General features: G+C 50.8%; 9 protein-coding genes across 9 annotated transcripts; 6 read left to right on the top strand and 3 right to left on the bottom strand.

Annotated features, from left to right (window-relative positions):
- Positions 1 to 2,288: 2,288 nt before the first annotated feature.
- Positions 2,289 to 2,842, top strand: BDW70DRAFT_144676 (uncharacterized protein). The gene has a single exon (XM_073738296.1). The coding sequence runs from the start codon at positions 2,404 to 2,406 to the stop codon at positions 2,605 to 2,607; it is 204 nt and encodes a 67-aa protein (XP_073591395.1). The 5' UTR covers positions 2,289 to 2,403; the 3' UTR covers positions 2,608 to 2,842.
- Positions 2,843 to 3,411: 569 nt separating this feature from the next.
- BDW70DRAFT_164351 (uncharacterized protein) lies at positions 3,412 to 3,967 on the top strand (the record flags this gene model as incomplete). Its single annotated transcript, XM_073741460.1, has 4 exons — positions 3,412 to 3,489; positions 3,567 to 3,640; positions 3,726 to 3,770; positions 3,847 to 3,967. 4 exons carry the CDS (start codon positions 3,412 to 3,414, stop codon positions 3,965 to 3,967), a joined length of 318 nt encoding a protein of 105 aa, XP_073591394.1.
- A 701-nt stretch (positions 3,968 to 4,668) lies between these two features.
- Positions 4,669 to 5,944, top strand: BDW70DRAFT_164350 (tyrosinase family protein; the record flags this gene model as incomplete). Its single annotated transcript, XM_073741459.1, has 4 exons — positions 4,669 to 4,772; positions 4,828 to 4,953; positions 5,002 to 5,124; positions 5,197 to 5,944. The coding sequence occupies 4 exons, from the start codon at positions 4,669 to 4,671 to the stop codon at positions 5,942 to 5,944; spliced, it is 1,101 nt and encodes a 366-aa protein (XP_073591393.1).
- Positions 5,945 to 5,996: 52 nt separating this feature from the next.
- On the bottom strand, positions 5,997 to 7,219 carry BDW70DRAFT_10080 (urease accessory protein UreG). The gene is made up of 3 exons (XM_073734280.1): positions 6,823 to 7,219; positions 6,665 to 6,763; positions 5,997 to 6,589 (listed from the first exon to the last, which is right to left on the bottom strand). Exons 1-3 carry the CDS (start codon positions 6,975 to 6,977, stop codon positions 6,049 to 6,051), a joined length of 795 nt encoding a protein of 264 aa, XP_073591392.1. The 5' UTR covers positions 6,978 to 7,219; the 3' UTR covers positions 5,997 to 6,048.
- A 108-nt stretch (positions 7,220 to 7,327) lies between these two features.
- BDW70DRAFT_10134 (putative MFS sugar transporter) lies at positions 7,328 to 9,996 on the top strand. Its single transcript, XM_073734290.1, has 7 exons — positions 7,328 to 8,004; positions 8,053 to 8,274; positions 8,323 to 8,584; positions 8,637 to 8,906; positions 8,953 to 9,260; positions 9,312 to 9,542; positions 9,595 to 9,996. Exons 1-7 carry the CDS (start codon positions 7,794 to 7,796, stop codon positions 9,699 to 9,701), a joined length of 1,611 nt encoding a protein of 536 aa, XP_073591391.1. The 5' UTR covers positions 7,328 to 7,793; the 3' UTR covers positions 9,702 to 9,996.
- Positions 9,997 to 10,115: 119 nt separating this feature from the next.
- BDW70DRAFT_154071 (uncharacterized protein) lies at positions 10,116 to 11,040 on the top strand (the record flags this gene model as incomplete). The annotated part of the gene is made up of 4 exons (XM_073739767.1): positions 10,116 to 10,215; positions 10,276 to 10,669; positions 10,731 to 10,946; positions 10,998 to 11,040. The coding sequence occupies 4 exons, from the start codon at positions 10,116 to 10,118 to the stop codon at positions 11,038 to 11,040; spliced, it is 753 nt and encodes a 250-aa protein (XP_073591390.1).
- A 290-nt stretch (positions 11,041 to 11,330) lies between these two features.
- Positions 11,331 to 15,389, top strand: ireA (bifunctional endoribonuclease/protein kinase IRE1). The gene is made up of 2 exons (XM_073738295.1): positions 11,331 to 14,697; positions 14,754 to 15,389. Exons 1-2 carry the CDS (start codon positions 11,699 to 11,701, stop codon positions 15,208 to 15,210), a joined length of 3,456 nt encoding a protein of 1,151 aa, XP_073591389.1. The 5' UTR covers positions 11,331 to 11,698; the 3' UTR covers positions 15,211 to 15,389.
- A 2,159-nt stretch (positions 15,390 to 17,548) lies between these two features.
- On the bottom strand, positions 17,549 to 20,719 carry BDW70DRAFT_144628 (uncharacterized protein). The gene is made up of 3 exons (XM_073738294.1): positions 20,166 to 20,719; positions 19,971 to 20,083; positions 17,549 to 19,884 (listed from the first exon to the last, which is right to left on the bottom strand). Exons 1-3 carry the CDS (start codon positions 20,261 to 20,263, stop codon positions 17,852 to 17,854), a joined length of 2,244 nt encoding a protein of 747 aa, XP_073591388.1. The 5' UTR covers positions 20,264 to 20,719; the 3' UTR covers positions 17,549 to 17,851.
- A 259-nt stretch (positions 20,720 to 20,978) lies between these two features.
- On the bottom strand, positions 20,979 to 24,632 carry BDW70DRAFT_165885 (NPA1/URB1 family protein; the record flags this gene model as incomplete). Its single annotated transcript, XM_073741852.1, has 5 exons — positions 20,979 to 21,369; positions 21,421 to 21,747; positions 21,804 to 22,594; positions 22,646 to 24,424; positions 24,485 to 24,632. The coding sequence occupies 5 exons, from the start codon at positions 24,630 to 24,632 to the stop codon at positions 21,052 to 21,054; spliced, it is 3,363 nt and encodes a 1,120-aa protein (XP_073591387.1). The 3' UTR covers positions 20,979 to 21,051.
- Between the last annotated feature and the right edge of the window lie 993 nt (positions 24,633 to 25,625).

Below are 25,625 nucleotides of genomic sequence, written 5' to 3'. Positions count from 1 at the left end.
TTGTCCAGGATTAGTCGCTATCCCTCAGAGCGGGGGGCGCCGAGAAATCACGGCAAAAGAGAGAAAGGCACGTAGTCCCATCTGGATAGGCTATGAACGAAACATCCACCGCGAAATGGTTGGGAAATTTAGCCGCTCATATTCGCCTGAGCGGGATCTCATGACGAGGTTGTATCAAGTGTTACTGGTCTGAGCTGCCTGCACCTCTATTGATGTTTTAGCTTGCGGCCTGGGCTTCAGGAAGTAATGAGCATCGAAGTGGAAACCAACATCAAAGCTACAACCTTAAAGATCGGCGCGGCCTGATGATCTATTGGAACAGGTTCTGAACAATGCGAAGATAGCGAAGATGCACCCTTATTCACTTGGCAGTAATTTGGCATTCTTCGATTTATATCTTTGGCATAGCCACTCAGCATTAGCTATACTTGGCAGTTTATAGTATCATTAATTAGGACAAGAGTGGTTGGCTTCCATTATTCACAGATGATAGGGAAATATATCCTCTTGGCACTTTTGTCTACCAACCCTCATTGCAACAAAGGTCATGTGACAGGTGCGTTCTGTGTTGAGAACTCCTCTAAACCTCCCAGCGCAATATAGCCATCTTAATCCTCGAAAGCAACTGAAGCAATCCGCAAATCCTCCCCGCTGACCACTACGCTGCAACACGTTAAATGAGACATGCAAAAGCACGGCGAATGCGAGCCGGGTAGCCTCCAAATGATAAATATATTTCCTGATACAGGTGCAAGCATACGAAGTATGGGGCTATTTATTCGATCCTGACGAGCCCTGGCAGCCGGACCCGCACCGGCTCGGCGTAGGGGAAGAAAACTGTACCATGCGGTATTGCCAGACTCGCGTGCACTATGGAGCTGCTCCTGGAAATGGAGCCAGATCATCGAGAAATATCGAGTGAACGGAAACGCGCTTCACGCTCTTCTATAGAAAGGCAAGCCGAGGTTGTGCGGGTACTTTTTAAGGAGGCGGAGGTGTTAACACCCAAGGATGGCGGCTATGGCGATGCGTTGGGCGCAGCCTGCTTCGGAGAATATGAGGGGGGTTGTAAGAACCCTGCTCGCTGCCGGCGCCCTGAGGGATTCATATGATCCATTTATGCTCTTCGTGTTGCCCATCAAGTAGGCAATGGTGCGATTGAGCGGTTACTGCTTTCCAAATTCGAAACTGAGGCGGTTGGGAATGCAGACCTGCCACATGTTGGAGTCACCGATTGTCGACAGACGTACTTATTCGAAGCACCAGGCTAAAACGCAAATGGAGAAAACTTCTGAGATTTCGTGAGCCCATACCACACAGGCGTTCAATGGTGACCCTTATTCTTTGTGCTAACGGCTATTACTTATTCTAGACGAAGCTGTCTTATCTGCCCTGGCTCCTCCTGAGTCCTACCTGAAAGAGTCAGGCCGAGCTTGTTATATTTGGCAATTGACATGTTAAAGTAGCAAGTCAGTCCCCATTTTCTATGGACAGCACACAAGGAAATGAACAGGTTCTCTAGTAAATGTTCGGACATTACGATCTCCTATATTGACAATGACATTGACTTGATGTTTCTATGCAGGGAAGCACTGTTATAGCTATGCCTGGGCAGAGGCGGAGCATGTCTCTATGTAAGACGTGCCAAATGTAATGACACAGAAGCAACCGGCATGGACTAGTATGTCATAGTCGTTTCAAAACATGGCGATGCTCCAGATATATCACTCACAGCAGGTCATGGTACTCCAACGAACAAGTACGCCGACACTGAAGGCTAAACACCTATCACCAGACTTTTGTACACTACTTTAATTTCCTGGAAAATCAGTTGGGGGTTCGGCTGGCTGTTCTACCAGTTTGGATCAGGTCCTTGGTTTTTGTGAGCATTTGAAGTGCCGGTGGATCAATCCTTAATTCAACCTCTCCATAACCACACAGATGAGTCTCATAACGTCACCTAAGCATATTACCAATTTTATCTATTAGATTGAGATGTATATTTGCTAGTAGTTACGACCTCGGGCCGGGAAGGCTCCCTGTCGACCTCAACAACCGAGCCAGAACAGGATGGCTGGATGTGTTATTGTAGGTAATCTACCATATCCAAATCGTTCGCAAGGTAAGTTTCTCGCCTACATGGACACCGTGATTTTTCTTTTGTTCACTGTTTTAGCTCCGTACGACATTTCAACGCGCCAAGGTCCTGCCACAGATATTGCATGGGTTTTTAAACGTCTTTCTATCGCCTTCACGCCTCCACCGTCTCTGTATCGCCGCATGAACCCATATCTGCAGTTGGTTGGCCCACAGGCCAACCGCGTGACGTACATGATTTAGCAACGGGATTCTTTTGAATTCTTGACCAGCAATCGGAAGGGGATCTAGCGAAAGGTAGCCTGAATGCTCTGTTCGCGGGCCAGACAAGCACATACCTTGAGTCCTTCACCCAGACCAAGATACTTGGGAAGCGAGTCATTCTGGAATATCAGCGGATATTGTTGGGTATTGATATTAGTGGGAAGCTTCTGGGACTATAACGAGCCCAACCTGGATCGAGACTCCGGATTCAATTTGTTTGACAGCAAGGGGAGGAGATTGCTCTAGCCCATCCCATTGACAGCCTCCCTCCAGTTCTGCAGCTTTGCCTGAAGCAGGACTGCTATAACGTAAGACTACACAGGATGGCAAAAGCGACGGATACCCTAGAGTTCCCCGAAGAGATTGATTTTAGAGCCCTTTCAACCCTCCCGAGCGGACAGGTTGGAGCCGAGTCTCTATCGCCTTGTCGGTGTTATCACGCATGAGAGAGGTTCCAACGACAAGGTGTATTACGCTTACGTGCGCCCAACAGCAGACGGCCAGTTCAGATATGACGAGCAGGTTACTTCTGCAACAAGGAAAGTGGTCCTAGATATTATGGAGGAGATTGCTGTGATATGAGCAAGGTACGAAGATGGCGTATGCTTCACTGCTGGGTCTCTCACCTGCATAAAATTAATATCTCGGACTCTATGTTCTGGTGTTGGTGTTGTTCGTGAAAACTAGAGGGTTGTGGTTGAGTCGGTTACAGTGCATGACGCCCCCCAATGTCAGGAATTGGTACATGATGCCCATCAGGGATACAGTTGTCTATGAACGGAGTGCAGCTTGAAGCTCAAGCTTATTCCAAGAGAGCCAGTGATAGCCGTCGCTAGGGCTCTCCCTTGCAGTCAACTTCTGGGTTCTGGATGCGAATGTTGGTGATCTTCAAGAAGGATTGGAATGCAAGGGATGGCCGCAACAACACTTCGCAGCCTTTTTCAGGTCGTTCTTCTTTCTTCTTCTCCTTTGCCCCAGAGCGCTTTTCGTCGGATTCCAAGTCTAATAATCTATAAGTCCTGTCAATACTCGATCTGATATCCAACTACCATGCGCACCGCCGGTTTCTCCCTCTTCGGCCTCAACCTCGTCTTGTTGATTTCCTCCACAATCGCCAAAACGACAACGGTACGACTACCGGCATGATCCATCACATCCTGCGATCTTTTCATCGACTCCTGCTAATGCCAGTCATATGGTGACAGGTCGGTCTGGAGACGGAGACAGAGAGCCGCGGTGTTTCGGTCCCGATGGATGACTGCTTCGATATCGATGTCGAGTAAGTCACATATTACATGTCTTCCTGCCCTGCGTCCGCCAGTCGAGACGAGTAGAGCGACCAGCAAGCTAACGTATTCATCCAGGGATGTCACAACTTTAGCAATCACGAAAAAATGTCGCGTTTTCACGTCAGTTTACCAGTCCTGCCTCTGTTTTACCTTCATTCATAGTCAACCACGTGCTAATGAGATATCGAACATACAGAGGCCCAATGTGCACTGGACGAACGACCCTCCTCGAGCCTGGTGAACATTCATCCCCGCAACCTGTCATGGTAGGAAGCATTCTCTGCGAAGAGCCAGAGGTGTTTCCAACCGAGCTGTGATTCCGTCTAGCTCTTACCCGCAAGTCTGCTCTAAGGGGATTCTAGTCACAACTGCTGGAAGGGTTGTTCTCGGTGCCTACCCGATTTTTGAGCAATTGATGGCACTTGCCCTAAGTGTCAGTTCGTGTCATGCAGTATCATCCCTGCTACGCAGACAGGTCGAACGGGTATTTGCATGGATGTGTGTTGTATATGCTGTAAGGGATTCATATGAGAGTCAATATTGCTGGTTAGAAGTATGTTAGGAGTATTGATCCTTTTATTCTCCGGCCTATCGACTGATCGGCACTGCGCATTCCATCCTGGTCCCAAACCTTAGCCTGCCCAGTCCCTTTTAGTATCTCGCAGCCGAGCAGGGTTAGTTAGTCATGCAAGACGAAGATCGACTCGTAACCTGAGCTTCAGGGGTCTAGATGTGAGCCCACGGTATAGCCCCTCAGCCGCCATCTGTGCTATCAGCGCGCTGCGGTCTGGGGTACCTCCTCAGCGTAAGCAAGGCGTTGGACTCCATTGATCGATCGACCCCGTATTTGCCGTTTTAGTATCCGTCCGATATTTGCCTGTACTCTCTCTTAGCGGTCATGATTCCAGAATCATGCGGGCGCTTGTCTGGTCTATATAAGCCAGAGCTGGACTCTGCCTTTGTTTCTGTCTTGCCCAGGATCAACACTCTTGTCGAGTAGATCGAGGACGTCCCAGAAATGCATCTCCTCTCTTCGCTCGCCGCCCTGGCGGCTGCTATCACAGTGGCCTTTGCGGATGTTCAGCAGTGTGATGCAGAAAATGCCTCTGTTCGCAAAGAATGGTCTGTTCCTACTCTACCGATTCTCTCTGAGTCGGAATGTTTCTGACAGCTACAGGGGCTCTCTCACCCCCGACGAACAGCTGGGCTATATTGATGCCGTCTGGTGTCTGCGCAGCCTTCCTTCTCGCCTCCCTACCGAGCAGTATCCCGGTATCCAGGACCGCGTGGATGACTTTGTTGCGTGAGATCCGCCCTTCTTCTTCACTGGAACCACAGCTAACCCATCCAGAACGCACATCAACCTCACTATGGTCATCCATCGCAATGCTCCCTTTCTCCCCTGGCACCGCCAGTACATCCACCTCTGGGAAACAGCTCTTCGTGAGGAATGCGGCTATAACGGAACTGTCCCGTACGTCCTATACGTCCTACTTCCCCCACCCCGTCAATCATCCCATAATCAGATACTAACGATGATGGCCAGCTACTGGAACTGGTCCAAGAACTCCGATCTCTACACAAACCCCGTCTTCGACACCACGCAGTCCCCAGAAACTTCTCTCTCCCTCTCTGGCGACGGTGCCTACGTCGCCCCCAGCCCTACAGACCCAGATCCAGACCCAGGCCTCGACTTCGCGCCCGGCCGCGGCGGCGGGTGCGTCCTCAACGGTCCCTTCAAGGACTGGCCGGTACGCATGGGTCCATTCTCAATTGCGCAGGCATACGCGTACGCACCAGTTCCTGAAAACGCCTTCGCGCATAACCCGCGGTGTCTGCAGCGCAACCTCGATGTCGAGCGGATACAGTACTACAACAACCCCTCTGTCGTGGAGTCCTTGCTCTCTGCGCCCAGTATCGCCGTTTTCCAGGATATTCTGGATCGCACGATTCCTGGGACTTGGCAACAGACGATTGGCGCGCATGGGGGTGGGCACATCTCTGTGGGACCGACGTTGGCTGATGTTTTTGCCTCGCCGCAGGATCCGGTCTTCATGTTGCATCATGGGTTTATTGACCTGCTTTGGGATGCGTGGCAGAGATCTGGGTCTGATGCTGGGGAAGGAGCTGATAGAATGAGGGCATTGAATGGTACAACGATGTATTCGAATCCTCCCGGGTCAGAGGAGGCGACGCTAGATACCGTGATGGAGTTTGGGGTCTTGGGGAGTCCGAAGAAGATAGGTGAGGTCATGGATGTTCGGGGAGGCGAGTATTGTTACCGGTATGAGTAGTCTGTTCCTCTTACGCCGGCGGGACAGATGGAATGTGTATACAGATGACATGTCGTGAATACTGATAGTAATGTCTAATAATCAACGCATCAGGCTGTTCCAATCTAAGGCTCAACACTCCCAGACCCCCTCGGCGCCCCGTTCTTCCACCTCTGCAAACTAAGTTTGTATGCTCCACTCGCCTTCCAGGCACTCAGAATCAAATTCACAATATGATCCACCCCCTGGTCCTTCTTGACAACTGCAAACACCGTCGGACCCCCCTCCCGCATCTTTGCTGCATCCCGCTCCATTACCGAGATATCGGCGCCGACCGCCTCCGCAAGATCAATCTTGTTAACCACCAGCAAATCTGACCCTGTAATTCCCGGTCCGCCTTTGCGCGGCACCTTGTCGCCGCCCGCAACGTCAATCACATAGATGATGAAGTCGGCGAGTTCGCGCGAGTAGTTGGCGGCCAGGTTGTCGCCGCCGGACTCAATGAGGAGAAGATCTGTCTGGAACTGGCGGTGCAAGTTCTGGAGGGCAAGGAGGTTGGCACTGATGTCTTCACGAACGGCGGCGTGCGGGCATCCGCCTGTTTCGATGGCGCGGATCCGGTCCGGTGAGAGAGCTTTATTGCGCGTGAGGAATTCGGCGTCCTCGCTGTTTTTACAGAATTCTCTATGTCAGAACGGACTTGTGAAGGAGGCGGGACTGGTGCTGGGGAACGTGACGGACCGAGTGAAGATGTCGTTAGTGACGGCTGCAATGTTGTACTCATCTCGAAGGGCTCGGCAGAGTGCGAGCATGAGAGCCGTTTTGCCTGATCCGACGGGTCTGTCCAAGTTAATCAGGTACAAATTCAGCCTTGAGGAATAAAGGGCACTGGTGTTTACCCTCCAATGCCAATGGTAAAGGCCCGGTCACTCCAGTCGCGGTCCTCAATCAGCGGTTGTTCGCGGTTGAGGTAGGAGCCTGGGCCATCAAGGATCTCGTGGGAGTGGCCATGGTCGGCTATATTGTCATGAGAGTGCGAGTGGGAGTGTGCCATGATCTCTTTTTTTTTTCTTTATCCTAGGGCGGTGCTTGGTTGAGAAGTGTGGTGTGGTCACTGGCAGTGAGGGGTTTGTTGTCCGGCCCTTAGCTTCTGCCCCGCTCCAGCTTCCATTGACACTGACAGGAACTGTCTCCATCGGAGCCTTCCGTTGCGCCAACTTTCCATCCCAGATCCTCTCAGCTTCCCATCATCATTAAGTGTCAGAGGATTCTATCATCCTATACAATAACCATGCTTCCAAAGTCGACGTTGTCATAAACTCAGACCAAAGCCCGTGCAGACATTAAGCGAGCAACAAATGGCTTTTCAGCCCCCATCCAACCTCGGGGTGTCTCCCCGACCGAGGCTAAAACGGACTTTATCCAGTCCTCACACGAGCGAAAAGCTCGGCATCTAAGCCAAATGCAACCCCTTTATGCCGCTGTGGCGGCCTCGCGGTCTCAGACCCTAACGTTGGCGGTGCTTGGTTGGCCAGCTGATGGATTCTGAGCAGGTAGCCAACCCCACGGGGAAGCTGAAGCTGCCGTATCCATCAAGGAGGAATGCCGGTATCCTGGGATCAGGCATGTCCTGGACGGGGATTTTACCCGTTTGTGCATTCGATTCGATGCTGGTTAAACATTGTTGCGCCAATGCAGTGCGCATTCCTAGGCATTTTTGGAGATTAACCATGTCGGTCCCTACAGCTCCTCAAATATATAACCCGGGGATCCGCCAGGCTCTCCCAGCTGGGGCGTGGCGATCTTTAAATCTCAGTCCGGTATCGAAGCCGCATATTGAAAAGCTTCTTTTATCTGTTCCCTCATCAGTATGGTTGCCATAGGGAAGCAGCGTGAGGAGGATGTCTCGGAGCCCATCTTGGAGACTCTGATCCAAAACGACCGTACCCCGTGGTACAAGAAGCCGAACCTGAGGAACCTGTATCTGATTCTTTTCCCTGCCTGTATGGGTATTGAGATCACCTCTGGATTCGATTCGCAAATCATCAACACCGTTCAGATCGCGTATCCCTGGAACAAATGTTTGTCGCTCTGACTTGTATTTTCTTGGGCGAGGCTAAAATTGGCAGATTTTGGGGAGTTGACTGGGGAACTAACTGACGATGGTCTGCCGGAATATGAGATTGTAAGTGAATTGAAGGGCTTCCTCGCCGCAGCGTACTCTCTCGGGGCTGTTCTGGCGCTCCCCGTTGTGCCATGGATCAATCAGAGAGTTGGCCGGCGGTGGACCATCATGTTCGGATCGTGCATCAGTCTGGTGGGAGCCATTCTTCAAGGTCTCTCCAATGGAGGTAGGGTGGCATGAATCACATCGCTACCGTGAAAGCTAATTGGATTAGCTGCCATGTACTGCATCGCCCGTATCGTCCTCGGTTTCGGTATCCCTTTTTGCATTGTTGCCGGTTCCTCTATGCTCGGAGAGCTGGGTTATCCAAAGGAACGTCCAATCCTCACGTCGCTGTTCAATTCGTCCTACTTCATCGGCCAAATCACCGCCGCTGCCGTAGGGTTGGGGACGGTTACGATTCCGTCAGACTGGGCATGGAGAGTACCCTCTTTGCTCCAGATTGCACCCGCTATGGTGCAGATCGTGACGGTTATGTATGTTTCTTCATATCGCTTGATATGGTCACGCTGATGGATATGCTGTTAGGTTCCTCCCCGAGAGCCCGCGTTACCTGGTCAGTAAGGACCGCACCGATGAAGCAGTCGAGATCCTCACCAAGTACCACGCCGAGGGCGACCGTGACTCCGTTATTGTGAAAGCAGAAATTGCCCAGATTGAGAGAACGATCCTGCTCGAGCGAGAAGAAGCCAAACAATCTTGGGGAGATCTGTTCCGGACCGCGGGTATGCGCCGTCGCCTCTTTATCACTGCTTTCCTCGGCCTGTTCACACAGTGGTCTGGAAACACTCTGATCTCGTAAGTTCCTCCAAACTAGTCTTCAGCGAGATGCTGATCTCCTCAGGTATTATTTGAGCGACTTGCTCGATATGGTGGACATCAAGGACTCAGTCGTCAAATCGAAGATCAACGTCGGTATTGCCTGCTGGGGTCTTGTATGCGGAACAGCCCTGGCCTTGACAGCTCCGCGTTTCAAACGAAGAACAATGTACCTTACCACCGCCTGTTCCCTGCTCAGCGTGTACATTGCCTGGACCATCTCGATGGAGAGGGCCATGACTACCGAGACTAAAGCCGCTGCCGTTCTAACCATCCTTTTCATCTTCCTTTACTCGCCCGCATATAACCTGGGTTACAACGCTTTAACCTACAGTATGCCCCTCACTTCTCTCGGAAGGGCGCCTCTTTGCTAACTCTAAACAGCATATCTCATCGAGATCTTCCCGTACTTCAACCGATCCCGCGGCATCTCGTGGTTCCAGTTCTACGGCCGTGGAGCCACTTTCTTTGCGACTTATGTCAATCCGATTGGACTTGACCGCATTCAGTGGAGATGGCTGATTGTGTACTGCTGCTGGCTGGCGTTTGAAGTCGTCTTTATATACTTCTTCTTCCCAGAGACATCAGGACGTACGCTCGAGGAATTGTCTTTCAGTAAGTCTTCCCGTTGATGCTCTTTAGATATTCAATACTAACAATGGCGTAGTGTTCGAGGGCAGAGAGAAAGCAGACGAGGTTGCTGCTGCCGTGCATAAGCAGATTGACGAGACGGAGCACAAGGGTGTGACAACTGAGATTCGCGAGAAGGTGTAGTAGGGCTAGTCTGTGATTAGTTGATTGGTCTTGTCAATGTGATGGTATTCGTGCTGGGAACTGCAGTGTAAATGCTTATGATGTCTGTAAGAATCTGAACTCAGTCGGTGTGGCCCTGAACTGCATCTAGTTTATACTCAGGCTGTCCATGATAAGCAGAACGCAGGAATCCCAGTCACGTCCGGCTAACGGCACGGTAATCGTTTGCGACAGATATGCGACCCTCTGCATATACGCAAGTTCGAACCGATTGGATCTTCAGACCCACCGTTATGTCCAATATCTCCTGATAACACCGTTATTTCCAGACAGTATACCCTATATGAAGCACAATGTTACACCTGGATCATATCTGTCTGAGAGCCTCTTCACCCAGCTTTGACCGTCTCGTTTCAATGTTGCACAGCAGCAGCAATGACCTGCGAAGCCTGCCGCACCATCCCACCTGTTATCTCCGAGGGCTACACTCCGAAAGGAACCTCATCGGTGATTGGGGATCTCGGATTCAGCACTTGTATCTACCCTTCCTCTTTCATCTCGAAAAATGCGTTTGACCAGATTACCTAATAAATAGACGTCACCGGCCCCTCGACATCCCAGTTCGCTATTCTAGCAATCTACGACATCTTTGGTAACTCCCCCCAAACCACCCAAGGCGCCGACATCCTCGCAAAACGCCTCAACGCCCTCGTACTGATTCCTGACTTCTTCTGCGGCGATGGAGCGAAGCATGAGTGGGTTCCGCCCGACACTGATGAGAAAACCGCCGCGCTTATGGAGTTCGTGACCACCAAGGCGTCTTTCGCCGAGGCTGCGAAGAGTCTCCCCAGCTTGGTCGACACTTACAAGGGCATTTTCCCGTCCGTGCAGAAATGGGGCGCTTATGGACTTTGTTGGGGGGGTAAAGTGCTGGCGCTATCGTCGGGGGACGGGACACCCTTTGCGGCGACGGTGCAGGTTCATCCTGGGTGAGTCCATCCTCAATTACTTGTTCCTTTGTTTATATGCTAATAATTTATTGCTTGGTAGTCGGATGGATAGGGCTGATGCGCAGACGCTGACGGTCCCACATGCTGTTCTGGCGTCGAAGGATGAGCCTGCGGATGAGGTCGCGGCGTATAAGCGGATTATCGAGGACAAGGGTCGTGGGGGCTTTGTCGAGACGTATGGCGAGATGTGGCATGGATGGATGGGAGCTAGAGCGGACTTTGGGAAGGAAGGGAGTCTGAAGAACTATGTTCGTGGGTATGCTTGGCTCTGGTATGATGTGGGTTAGTTGATGCTGATCATTTGTAGGTACGAGCAGCTTGCGGAGTTCTTTGAGGGGTATCTTTCATAAAACTGAATGCACATAATGGAGATTGGAGAAGGCGATTTGCCCTATCTCAGACAATAAAAAATGGGTACAGAAATAGTCTAAAAGCAATAAATTCCTGTGATTGTGCGACGCAGAGACGGAGTACGTACTCCCGAAGCAGTGTATAGTGGCTGGCTCCGGGCTTTAATCTATGACAGCCCACTAGTCCCAAATAGGCTAGGCTGTGGTCAGCGCTTCTCGGTGCTTCTGGACCATTCAAAAGACGGAGCCTGATCGACCCCTTGGCCAGGAGGCACACAATCCCATTTCACACTTTGCAGCAGCGTCTCACCTTTCCTTTCCTTTTTATCGATTTCTGTTTGTCTTTCAGGTCACTATCATCCTCAGTCGGCAAAACTGTTCCAAATCATAGCTCCACATCTCGTTGTTCTCGACCGGTCCATATCTATTGGACAATCACTTTGGTTCCACTGGCACCGAGTCTCTCCGCCCACGGCTGCGAGCACCACATTTCTCACGCTTTGTGGACATTTCCTCCGTCTATTCCCCGTCCACAGGCAACCGTTTTCCCCTGTCGACACAGTATACCCAGCTCTGTCTCCCTTTACCAGCCTACCGATGAGACGATATTCCCCCCAACGCTGTCGCTCGACCTGATCCCACCTTGTAACCGTTCAGCATGCGGTGGCGGCTGCCTGGTGCCCGGTCGACCCTACCCGCCAGCGTCGCACTCCTCCTCCTCCCAGTTCTTGTTGCTCCGCAGCAGCTGCAGGAACAGCCTCTTCACGATGTCCCCCTTCCGTCCGCCGTATCCGTCCCTCTAAGGCCGACGGCTCACGTTCCCGCAAATGCAAACGCTAACCCTTCCCCTTCCGCGTTGAACGTGAAATCCAACGATGCGAGCGCCCTAGCAACCCTGGCTCTGGCGGGCTCTGGCCGCGCCGTTCGAGCCCCTCCCATCCAGGCCAGCAGCAGCAGTGCCTCTGCTGGTCTGGCTCCGCAGCTGCATGCGCGGTCCTTGCAGGATTGGGAGGTTGAGGACTTTGTTCTGCTGGCGACCGTCGATGGTACCATTCACGCTCGAGACCGCAAGACCGGAGCTCCCCGCTGGGCCCTCGAGGTCCCGAGTAGCCCGATGGTCGAGAGTTATTACCATCGAGTGAATCGCTCGAGCTTCGACGAGGCCAAGCCAGAGGATGACTTCATCTGGATCGTCGAACCGAGCCAGGATGGCAGTCTCTATATATTCAGTCCGGACCCGAATTCCGGGTTGCAGCAGCTTGGGCTGACTGTGAAGGAGCTTGTTGATGAGACGCCGTATTCTGGGACCGAGCCGGCAGTTACATATACCGCCCGAAAGGAGACGACTCTTTATACTGTCGATGCGAGGACTGGTTCGATACTGCGGGTGTTTAGCTCTAGGGGTCCGATGCCCTCCGCACCGGAGTGCCGCAAAGTCGATGACTTCGATGCGGATGTGGATGAGGAATGCGAGTCTCCGTCTGGGACTTTAGTGCTGGGTCGTGTTGAGTACGCTGTGGCCATTCAAAACACTGAAACCGGTGATCCAATTTGTACTCTGAAATACTCCGAGTGGACCACCAATAACCGTGACGTTGATCTACAGAGTCAGTACTTTCGTACAATGGATCAGAGTCATATCTATAGTATGCACGATGGGGTCGTTTTGGGATTCGATCATTCCCACATCGAGCGGCCTCGCTACACGCAGCGGTTTTCCTCTCCTGTGGTGCGGGTGTTTGATGTTGCTCGCCCGGTCAACATTGACAACCCGGAAGCCCCGAAACCGCTTATCCTTCTCTCTCAGCCTTTACAGCCTCCTGATCCAGATTACGGCTCTCTCGATGACCGCAATGATCTTGTCTTCATCGATTACACTGAAGGCGGTGGTTGGTATGCCATGTCCGAGGAGACCTATCCACTCGTTACTGGCCGCGCCAAGATGGCCCAGTACTATGAGAAAGACTACTTCCGCCATGGACAGCCGCTCATGAGCCTGACACCAGATCAACAGCGGGACGCACTTGCTGGTGTTCACGCTCTAAACTCCCCTCGTATCCCTCGCCGTCAGATTCCAAGCATATCTGGATCATCGTCCGCAGAGTTCTCAAACGATACCCCTAGGGAGATTATTCGTAGCCCATCCGAGCTAGCTCTACCACCGGCTCTTCGTCATAGTACCATTATCCGCAAAAGCTGGGATAATGCCGCTGATATTGTCGTTATGCTTATCTTACTCTTCTTCGGTACATTCATCTATTTCAACTCACATAACATCCAAGAACTCGCAAAACAAAAGCTCGATATAAAGAACATTATATCAGCTTACGAACAAGCGCCCTTGTCTACTCCGTCAACGCCAATTGTTAGCGGATCTATGAAACGAGAGTCTAGCACTGTCCGTGCAGTCAACGATGTGACAGTCGACATCAAAGTAGATGGGCCGCCAGTTGACGGTGAGATGACACCGAAGCCAGACAAGACACGAGACTCCCTCGAGCCTGATGCCACCCCGCGAGTCCGTATCCGTGAACCGTCACGCGGCCCAGATGACCACAAAGACATTGAAGAGCTCTCATTGCAGGATGGGGAGAAGAAGAAGAAGACGCGCAAACGCGGCAGCCGCGGAGGCAAGAGTCATAGACGCGGGAAGAAGAAAATTGAGAGTGAGAAAGAGGAATCTGATCACGCTCCTGGTACCTTGCAACCCCCGGCTGGGCCCGATGCTGGCTTAGCTCTGACCCGCACTGCGTCTAATGAGGTGTTTGAAGCGGACGGTGTCATCCAGATCGGCCGTTTGAAGGTCTTTACGGCCGACGTTCTGGGTCATGGAAGCCACGGGACAGTTGTTTACCGCGGGTCGTTTGATGGCCGAGACGTCGCGGTCAAACGTATGCTGGTGGAGTTCTATGATATTGCATCGCACGAAGTGGGATTGCTGCAGGAAAGCGATGATCATAACAACGTTATCCGATATTATTGCCGTGAGCAAGCCAAGGGTTTCTTCTACATCGCCCTTGAACTGTGTCCGGCTTCGTTGCAGGATGTGGTAGAACGGCCAGACGCGTTCCCCCAACTAGTCAATGGTGGCTTGGATATGCCGGACGTCTTGCGTCAAATTGTCGCCGGTGTCCGGTACCTACACTCTCTCAAAATCGTGCACCGCGATTTGAAGCCCCAAAATATCCTGGTCGCCGCTCCTCGAGGCCGTATCGGTTCTCGGGCTATCCGGCTCCTGATTTCGGACTTTGGCTTGTGCAAGAAACTTGAGGATAACCAGAGTTCATTCAGGGCAACAACGGCCCATGCTGCTGGTACGTCCGGGTGGAGGGCTCCCGAACTGCTTGTGGATGACGACAAGAGCCCGGTAATCCAGGGTTCAGAGTCTCAACATACGGAGTCATCTGAGCCGGCGGTCGTCGATCCCCAGACGAATCGACGAGCCACCCGAGCCATCGATATCTTCTCTCTGGGATGTGTCTTCTACTACGTCCTTACTCGAGGATGTCACCCTTTTGACAAGAATGGCAAGTTCATGCGCGAAGCAAACATCGTTAAGGGAAATTTCAATCTCGATGAGCTACAGCGTCTTGGAGAGTATGCGTTTGAAGCAGACGATCTTATCCGATCAATGTTGGCACTTGATCCTCGTCAACGGTATGTCTCAACAACATCTTCCCTTTCCTTGTGGCGTAGCGTACTAATCTCCACAGCCCCGACGCAAGCGCCGTGTTAACCCACCCCTTCTTCTGGAATCCGTCCGACCGCCTTAGCTTTCTCTGTGACGTTTCGGACCACTTCGAGTTCGAACCGAGGGATCCTCCATCTGACGCTCTTCTATGTCTAGAGTCTGTAGCACCCGATGTCATTGGCCCTGAGATGGACTTCCTTAAACTCCTACCAAAGGACTTCAAAGACAGTCTCGGGAAGCAGCGCAAATACACCGGCTCCAAAATGCTGGACCTGATGCGAGCGCTGCGGAACAAGCGCAACCACTACAATGATATGCCGGAGCATCTGAAAGTTCATATTGGTGGGCTGCCGGAGGGTTATCTGAATTTCTGGACCGTGCGTTTCCCGAGTCTGCTGATGAGTTGTCATTGGGTGATTGTTGAATTGGGATTGACGAGGACGGATCGGTTCAAGAGATATTTTACGCCGTTGGAGTAGGCTGTTGCGTACTGGGTCAGATATATTGAATATGAAATATATGTATTGAACATTTGTAACGTAGCAGACCGAGGACGATGTTCAGCAGCGAGGCTTAAAGTGAAATAGAGTCAAGTCGGCTGAGAGTAAAAAGACTGCCGAACGTCTTAGGCGATCCTTAATTAGTTGCATGAAAGATAGATCCAGTTAGTGCAATGAAACGGTCTGTTATTTCTAAGTTCAGTTGCCACTAACCCAGCTAACCATAAACCATCGTAATGTACTCTCGTAGCGCTGGTTGACCGGACGTATTGACAAGGATTCAGAAGGCCTCCGTGGTTGTGATCAAGCTACCTGTTTTTCAACGAACTTCCATATCCATCTATTGTTACAGTGAATATACCCGCCTGGCTTCTGTCTTGAACGTCGTCCGTTCCATAACATAACCAATGAAGATGAGATTCTTCAGCCGCAGTCATGAGATAGGGAAGGGTCTATTGAGGACTTCCTCGGCGTTGACCAAGTTTCTTAATAGCAATTTAAAAGCTACAGCATCCATTTCGTCGTGCGGCAATCACGGTCCGCGCGAGTGGATGCTACAATCTTCTGGTCTTTTTTCGCGGCATGTTTATTTGTCCAGTATGCAGGTGGATATGAATGGTGACAAGGACTCAATAATCTCAATTGTCGTCCCCATCCAGTCATTGTAGGATTGTTCGCTCTCATAATAGACTTGTTTGGAAATTTCATAGGCAGGAAAAGAAACCAAAGAAAAGAAAAGAAAAGGAAGAGAGAGGAAGTTAGGGCGGAGGAGGTAAGGTGTAGGTATGCTATGGAAAGCGCCATGCCACAATAACAGGAGAAAGTAATTATATCATTCTTGGATTTCAGCAACGCGTATTATAGCCTTACTGTGCTTTAAGAACCTACATCCATCAATCAAGCTGGTCATTAACCATTGACTCTTTCATGTCTACACAGTAAGAACCGCCTTGGACTACAAACATGATACTAAGACACTGCACCCGACAATGATCATGGCCTGCGGCACTCTTGAACTTATGTAATCTGACGATGTCTCTGACTTTGAACCTGACTGAGATTCCCGTGATTGTGCTGGCGATTGCCATTAGCATCTTCCTCGGCATTCTCTTTATTCTCATCCGGCGATAGATACCATGCAGTGTTGAGATCGACATTGAAAAACCCCACCCCATCAGTCTCCATGTCGTCTGGATCTTCGTAGATCTCGAACCGTCGAGGCCGCCGCGGGATATCCGGTGGGTCTGGATGTGGATGCGGGTGGCTAAATAGCTGAAGGCTGGCTATCAAGGCCTGCATGTATTCCCCCGGTTCCTCGCTTGATGGAGGTTGAGGGTCGTTGAGAGGGTGGCATAAAGGCATAGGGTCAAATCTGTCCACGCTATGTGCTGCATTGTTTGGTTTTTGGTTCTTATCCTTGTCCGTATCAGATTCAGCGCTGGCACTACCTTCGGACATGGTTCGACATGTTGATTCCAGGTCCCAGTCGAATGAAGTCCGGACTTTCTTCCGCGGCGGGAGCTGTAGGTAGCCTAGGTGGTCATTGCTTTCTTCACTCCATAGTCCGTTTGGTATCCTGTTATTATCTCCATCTCCATCTCCATCTCCGAAGTTTGGTGAGATGTCCCGATGGGTTGACCCTCTTCCCGCTTCTTCAGTGCCACTTTCACTGTGATCCCCCAAGTTCTCCGCCAGACGTTTCGCCCCTAGGATCTGAAGCTGCTGGGTCTGACCTTGCTGTGAAGACCTTTTCTGCTTTTCCTTCTGTTGATCAGTCTCTTTCTGCCGGTTGGGTTGCACGTGTTAGTTGATTATAGAGAGATAGCTCGAATATTCGCGGCGTAGGTGACTCACAGTTGGATTCGAGATTGGGGTCGGATCGATGCTTAGACAAAGCTGGAGTTCGATTTCATCCATCATGTTGATGTCCTGTTCTTGTTGCTGTGTTTCTGGACGGAGGTGCTTGTTGACAGGCGATGGGCTAATGTGGAAGTGAGGGCTGAATCGTAGGGTAGTGCATGGATGATATGGGTAAAGAAGAAGAGGATGAATGATTTCAGGTAGAGGGAGCGTAATTGATCGATCCTGGCAGTTCAGGCGGAGTCACTTGCTTTCATGGAACTGGTGCTCATTAAGTAGCCACACTGCGGCAAGTGAAGAACATGAATTGCAGCGAGAAGGTGTCTCAAGTCGAAGAAGGATAGATGCAGGGTGGTTGATGTGATGCGGAGGATGGAAGAAATGGTAAGCAAAATTGAGGGGATTTCACAGGAGTCTGCTCAACCAGAGCTGCTACACTATACTCGAAAAACAACTACAAAATAATCCGCATAGCTGGATTGAGACTATCCTGTCCTAGATAAAGACGAGCAGCGCATAGATCGCGTACATGATCCGAAATATCAACGATCGGTATTACTCTCACAGGCTCGCTTCTGAAGTCAAGTCAAGTCAAGGTAGTGACTGTTTAGATGCGGATATCCTGCCCTCAGTGAGGGTGGCGATAAAGATATACAGACTTGGATACGCTTCCGCAGGGCAGGATTGTTACTGACGAGAAAGCATGCAAACTCCATCGCACTCGAACAACTGCGCATATCACCTTGCTCTGCGTACCTGATTATCTAAACTGTCTGGGACCCACCATACCACCTCTGGCATCAGCTCCCACCTGTCCGAACATGTCTAGCAAGTGTCTGGAAGACGGCGGTGGGCCCTGAAGACCGGGATTTCCATCAAATGGTCCCATCACATTCTCTCCGTTGTGCGGAACGGGCGGAAAGCCGCCGGGGGGCAGACCGTTCATGTAACCTGGGGGCGGCATCATTCCAGGCGGAATGGGTCCACGTGGGAAAGGCTGACGCTCATTAAGCGGCATGTTTCCAGGCATTGGCATCACGTTGGAGATATAATTGGGATTGACGCCCCTGTTCGGGGTTGGAATGCCGGGGGGAGGGGCCAAAGGAGCTGGAGGGCCAGTTTGTTGCGGGGGCATATGGTGACCAGCCCAACCGGGAGGTGGCATGTGCTCAAAACCTGGAGGGCGCTGGATGCCCATGGGTGGCGCATGGCCCTGAGGAACACGGCTGCCACCAGGTGTAATGGGACCCTGCGCCAAGGGAACGTCGTCAAAGTAGCCCATTGGCGGCCCATTAGTAGGCCGTCGTCGCAGCTGATCAACATCCGATCTCTGCATCGTCGCGATTGCCGGGTCATTCAAAAAGCTGGGACCTTTCATAGAAGGCTCAACTCCATGGGGATGAGGCATGCCGTCAGGAATATTCATTAGCCCAGGGGGTGGACCAGCACTCTGTGGCTGATTCTGAGGGCCTTGATTGGGGCCAGCACCGGGACTGACTCTCACTTGTTGCATCAGCCGAAGCAGATATTGGCTGTCTCGTCCTTGAGATTCCTGGCCAAACACATTCTCCTTGAGTGGGGCGTCCACCGCCCGTGCAGGAGTACCTTGTGTGGCTATTTGCTCTAGGCGTTGGCCCTGCTCGCGAGAAGGAGATATCGGGCTGCGAGCTTGCTCTGCATGGACCAAAGAAGAAGGACGGTTTGGTTGAGCATTGTTTTGTGTAGGATCATTATGAGGCGTGGTGTTACGGGATTTCCCACCACCGAGCATTTGTAAGATACGCTGAAAGCCTTCTTGATCAGCATCGGTCGCGGAATTCATTGGTGCAGGAGATCTGGAGCTAATTGGCGACTCGGGCTCCTTTGCAGGGCTGCCGAGAGGAGGGCTGAATAGACCTGCAAAGCGAGAGGACTTTACAGGCTTTCCCACAGTCGATTCCTTCTTCACAATCGATTCTGAAGGGAGAGGCGATCCCATGTCCTGAGCAGGCTTCGTGTCACCCAGCAGGCCGAAGAAGCGCTCCATTGTAGTGTCGTGAAGAGCAGCGCCGCTCGGGCTAAAGACCTCGCCATCGGTAGGCCTGGGCTCTGATCTCTGTACAGGTTCCGGGACCTGCTCACTGGGAGATTCCTTCCTCTCTTCGGGTGGAGCTTGGGAAGAACCAGCCTTCATCTTCTCTTTCCAGCGCTCAAAATCCTCTTGTGTGTGGACTCTCCGAGGTCCGTCTCGGTCTGTCGCATCCAGCCACTCAGGCTCTTGCTCCAGCTTTGCTCCACGAGTCCACTCACGGTCAGCGCCATGTCTGTCACGGCGCCAATCTCGGCTGCGAAGTGAGGCTTTCTCTTCTTCCGCATCGGGAGCTTCTTGTCCTTTATCGTCACGGAACCAACTGCCCTCATGTCTAGCACGCCCAGCTAGCGCTTCCCGGCGAGGGAAGAAGCGTCCGTCCTTGTCTTTCGCTGCGTTATGGTCTTGGGAATCGCGGGATTCCCACCTGTCGAAATCTCCGTTGCGCTTGGACCTTTTGTCTTGTTCATCTTGACCGAGAGTACGACGCGTGCGGCCATTATTCCAGTCCTCCTTCTCTCCCCTCCGATTATTGAATGTCCCCATCTTACCCTCACGCCCAGCGAAGTCTCTTTCGCCGGCTTCTCGGTCTCTGAAAAACTTGAACCGGTCATTCTTTGTTTCATCTGAGGCTGGTGAACGTTCCGAGGCGTCTATTGAGCCTTTACCGGGTAGACGGGATGCAGAAGCAAAGGCGGTTTTTGGGGGTCCGAGGACAATTTCCTCTACACAGGGTCAGAATAATCATCTAGGCTAGGCTCGTAGCTTCCGTCTCGGACGCATAAGAGCGCTCGATAGAATCTCGTCTCACCTGAATTTGAATTGCGAGATATGTGACGGGTCTCGAAAATGCTTGGCCGGCGACCTGACGTTTCGTTATGGTTGTTGCTAGGGTTTCGTTGAGCCGTACGATCAGGCAGCGGCCTACGTAAATCCCATCAGTCAGTACAAGTAGAATAAAGAGACATAACACATCGAAGTGGATAAAAAGAGGAGAATTCCATACCCCATCCATTCTTCCACCGGAGGTAGATTGGCTGGCCGCGTGACCAGCGGTGACTCGCGCAGCCATATCAACTCATCGATTTGGTAACGTCGCGCCATTGCGACGGCTTGTTATGTTGTGTTCGTCGCAATCCCTACGTAGTTCTCATGTGTTCCGATCGATCAAAAGACAGGGGTGTAAAGAAAAGGTCCTCGTCGAGTTTCTGTGTGCTAGAACTTGCGGCGAAAGGCGGAGAGGACGATTGAACGGAAAGCAAGATTTGGCGTCGGAAGGCTATAGGAGAAGACACAGACGTAACGCGGGTTATAAGTGCAGGTCAATTGAAGATATGAATGTGGGCGTTGATGGTCGGGTAATCGGTATCGGTCAGGTTGAGGTTGAGGTGCGGATGAGGAGGGGCAGATTTGCCGAATCAGCAGGAGCGAGCGTGACCGAGAGAAATTGGGGTAACTAATAGTTGGGATATTGGTACTGGATGGCCAAAGAGATATATGACTTTGGAGCTTCGCAGAGCGTGATCAGGCGGAAGAAGAAAAGGTTAAGGGGAGTCGAGGTGATGAGCCCAAGGTCGGAGTCTGAAGTTTCGCGCCGCCCAAAAGGGAAAGGAAACGGCCAGCTCGCTGGAACAACACACTACTCTGCAGCTGGTCCACGTATTTGCACCCACAACGCTGGGGATTGCTGCTACTTGACTTCTCGCCGCGTACCTGATCGATTATCTCTATGTGGTTATCACACTGTTTTCTCTTCCTTTCACAGACGCACCAACATATTTCACGGTTTCAACGCAAACCAGGCAGAAGGCCGAATACGTAATAAAACACAACTCTATTCCAGTGCTATATATGGGTATATGGTCCAAAGTTATCCTCCACCTCGTCCAATTCTACGCAGTAATCTGTTCAACCGCTCGTGGTACAGCGCCTCCACTCCACTTCGCGGTCCGATCATGGTCCGACGATTGAAGTAATGACTGCGCCATAGCTGTAAGGGTGGACGCATACCTGCCAGTGACTGATGGGATTTGGCTCTGTATCCAACTAATAATGCCTGCTCTTGTAATTAAAGTTGTACTGCCCTGGACCTGTGTTGAGCGGTACACCAAGTGCAAAATCTTCTTCTTCGCAGAGAAGCCAGCCCCTGGTGAATCGTAGAACGACAGGACTCTCTCAAAAACGTTCGCCCGGCGATATATCTCCATATCCTGATAAATGTTAGACAAGCGGGACAATCTAAGGAGGGCCATAGAGCATACCTGTTCCGTTCGAAGACCCTTGACAAGCAGATCCAATAACCATGCGGTTTCTTCAAAGTAGCCATCATCCAACTCAGGCTCGTGCAGCAGGATTTTGTCAATCCAATAAGACGGTATTTTTTCCACCTCCCAAGAAGGGGCTTTCTGAAGGAACTTATTTACCTTTCCATAGAGTTTATGCATCGGGTCCACGAGAACTGAAAGACAGCTGGCAGCACATTCTCCCACAATCCACGGCACGGGTGATTCAACCCCGATTTGTTTGACAGTCTCGAGGAATTCTCCAGTTAGGATGTAGGCGCCGCGCCATTCGGCATACTTGGATTCCTGCATTCATTAATTAGTCTAATAACGCTGAGACATACAGACAACGGGGTTATTACCTTGAGCTTCATCATGAATCGTGAAATGTTCGGAAGCGCCTGTCTCCGAACCTCTTCATGCTCAGAACACAGGCATAGTAAAAGCTCTGCTATTCGACCCTCCTCCAGCGACTCCGCTACCTCTTGTTGGTCCCATCTGTACAGCTCATTATGAGTAGTCCCCTCGGCCGGTAAAGAGCCAAAGATTTCTTCTAAATCCATGTTTTGCCATTCTTTTTTCGGGGCTGACGAGGGTTGTTTTCTTGGTTCAGAGCCTGGGTTCTGCTCCTCTTTTTCATCCTCTTCACATCCTTTCAAGGCCTTTTTGAAGCGTGATTTCAGCTTCCGATCCTCCGTAGCGTTGACTAATTCGTCCCGAGCCGCTTTCAGCCCTTCTAGACTCTCCCCGGTTGAATGAAGGTTCCTGAGCAATTTAACGATGAATTCGCTCACGTCTGTCTTGGCGCTATCATTTCCAGCTTTGAGTACGAAAGGCCATTGCTCAATAACAGCAGCCACTAGAGGACTCAGTAGCTCGGGCGTTTGGACCAAAGATCCGAGTAGATCTTGATAGTGAACAGGCTTCTTGGTCACTCGGCACGCACAATTATCGAAGAAGGCCAACTGGTGTTGAGATTCGGAGTCGGATGACCCAAAGCTAGACAGGACAGCCGAGAAGCTGGAGGAGCGAATGACCGAGTATTCTATCAGCACATTTGCGAGGAGCAAGTGGATCTCTTTGAAAGAACCTTCAGAGGACGTGTTTATCAAGACTTTCAAGATGGACGTAAACGCAGAAAATTGCATGGATCCTGTTATGATGTTAGAGATAAATGATGATAACTTGACACCAGGGACATTACCTGGCTGATTCCACCAGCGTAGGGATGCCGATTGCTGAGCAATTTTGAGAATGTTTTGTAATTGACTTATCAAGAGCTCTGTGCTATCCGCGTCGAAATCTCCTTCTTCTAGTCGTTTTAGGATATCAACGAGAACTAGGGAAACGTCAAAACCCTCTTCCAGAGCCGCATTTGTCAGAACCTCATAGAAGCAAGCAAGTAGCTCGGAGACCGCCTCCTGCTGCTGCAAGTCATCTTTAGCTGTTCTTCGAAACAAAGTTACAACGTCCTTCATCTGAGGACACCTATGACCAAACTCGACAATTAACTTGTCTGCGGCTTGGGTCCACAAATGCTGGCCGGCGCCATGATCGGCACGGAAGATCTTCAGGGTGTCGCGCAACTTATTGAAAGACATCGTCAGGACTCTAACCGCAAAGAGAGTGACAATCTCAGCATTCAAGTTAAAGCAGCGTGTCAGCACTTTCTGTGTAAGTGGCCGGGGGAGAATATTCTCGATGACCACTGAAACAGGTGGAGGCATGGCGGGCAGCTTATCCTTCCAACCACAATTGGCAGGAACCGGTAAGCTGACTGTAGAGAAGAGAACGGTTGACTCTGCCATCCACGAAGGTGTTGGTTTTGGATCCGCCATAAAGAGCGCTTTCTTGGTATAGTAATCAGCAATCAGCTCCGGCGCTGCTTTGAAGACAGCTAGCAAAAGCGCAATCTGGAGACTATCGGATTCCGGACGGAGGACCTGAATGAGGTAAGACAGCGTGCCATTGCGGACAGGTACTGATTCCCGGTACTTGTCCACGTAGACTGCGGAGTCAAGCCCTAAATCAATTGAAGCATCGTCTTCAATTGGGAGCGATTCTGGATCACTGTTGACGGGGTACCATCCTGTTTGAGGCAGCAAAACGCCATGCTCAGTCTTGGTGCAAACAGTCAACAAGATCTTATGCGCCTCATCGGCGAGAGACAAGCCGGTCGTGTTTTCCTGCTCGGATTCACGGTCATAACCGTAAAGGGTGACCAGTCTCTCAAGGTTCCATCGACTGAAGAATTTGGTCTTGGTGTTGCGGGAGAGGGAGCTATCTTGGATTACATCTCTTTCAATCGCCTTGACGATGTCGATGACAATTTCACGCGGGTCCTTTCTTAGATGTTCAAGAAAAGCTCTTACAACCTTCTGCTGCTCAATGATATCGGTCTTGTTGGCAGTGTTCTGAAATTTCAAGTTTGCAAGAACATATCGCTGAGCGTTCCGCCTCAGAGTAGACGCATTAGGATCATCAGCGTTTTCTTCCAGTTGCGCTTTGTTCGGTGTCAGAAACACGTCCATGCGCTTAAAAGTAATGTGACGCGCGGTATAGAGCTGCCGGGCGACAGCACCGCCGTCGAAACTGACGATCTCCGTCAAGAGTCGGAGACAAGGGGAGATCAGATGCTCTTTAGATTTGTTCGCAGTGAGGCCACGGTTGAAAAGCCGCAGCTGGTCCTTCTGCAGCAAATACTTGCACAGAGCAATACCAAATTCCCGAAAATCCAGATTGCTGGAAACAGTCTTCAGGAAGATTGCGAGAACAGAGGGCACAGAAGTAAGTAATGATTCATTATTACTGCTGTCTGCGAAGTTCCACGTCTGGATGATCTCCGGAAAGCAGATTGCTTCTTCTGTGTTGCGGGTGGTTTGCGTGTCGCAGTACGCCTTAAGTATGCGGAACTTTTTGGCTTTCTCGCCTTCATGGTTAGTCTGTCCTATTGACGTGAGAAACTCTTTGAATCGCCTTATGCCTATATTTAAGACGGTCAGTCTGGTCTACCATCCCATAAAAAACTCGAAGGTATATTCACCTTGCTTTGATTCTACAACGTTTTGTTGGAAGACTAGAAGCGATCGTAGCTGCGTATGTGACGTTATGGCAGGGGAGTCTGCAGCATCTTGCGAGGTGTCAATCTTCCTTCGCTTAGCAGTATGGAACCCATCATCATTATTAGACATTGTGAACTTGAAAATGCGATAAACTGATATGGCTTAACCAGTCCAGATAATTTGGGATCGGCGGAGCAAAAATCTAATATTCTGAGTTAGGCTATCGGCCAGTGCCGCTTTACGGCACCGTACCTCCCGTATCGGAAATGTGGACTAACGATATTCCATCCTGGCCGTCACAGAGATGCGAACTCGCCAACATTGAGGTAACTCTCAACCAGGCCGTCCACCCGTGTTTTATTATGTATATTGTGGATGTATACCTATCTTTACTAAGTATTAATAAAACTCTAAGAAAATGTAACAAGTCAACAGATACTTGTACGTAGGCTCTGAATGCCGACATCTAGGCCGTAAATATATGAAGAATTTTTTCTAATAGGTCTTCATGGTCTAGAATATTCATGTTCCTAGGTACGATAACTTTCACCTGGATTTTTAGGAAATGGCCCCTTAATACAAGGTTCTTAATACGCACCGCAGAGCGTACACGGTTTGTGGTCACGTGAGATTGGCGCTCTATTATCTGTCGGCCTCTCTTGATCTGTTCAACGATTCCTTCTTGCCTATGGCAGAAGATCCATCTCTTCACCTTCCGCTTGCAGTACTACAAAATCATCCATATAAATATCCTCTTATTTACTTATTGATATTCTCAACTTGAACCCCTTATTCATATTTGATTTGATTTGATTTGATTTTATTATTTAACGTCACTCGGCGGATCACGGGGCCCACGTGATCTGCGGCCTCCCAGGGGGCATCTGGACGTGCTGTCTAAATAGAACTCCCTAAAACTAGCTAGATACAGGTTTGGAGCAGCAACTATGGACAATATATGTTGGAAATGAGCGGAAGAAGCATCCGGCGCTACCCTGGCCAGGTCTTCGAGGGCAGATGCCCGTTTTGACTACCTATAGATTGGGGGGGAGGGGCCGTACCCTTTATCCAGATAGATGTGTGGACTGTCGCACTATCAAGCGCTCCGGCGGGCCCAGTTCG

This window comes from Aspergillus foveolatus, assembly GCF_047715535.1.
Source record: "Aspergillus foveolatus strain CBS 279.81 unplaced genomic scaffold BDW70scaffold_104, whole genome shotgun sequence".
Classification (NCBI taxonomy): Eukaryota; Fungi; Ascomycota; class Eurotiomycetes; order Eurotiales; family Aspergillaceae; genus Aspergillus; species Aspergillus foveolatus.
Note: the sequence above shows the minus strand (reverse complement) of the source record. Positions and strands in the feature narration are given on the sequence as shown.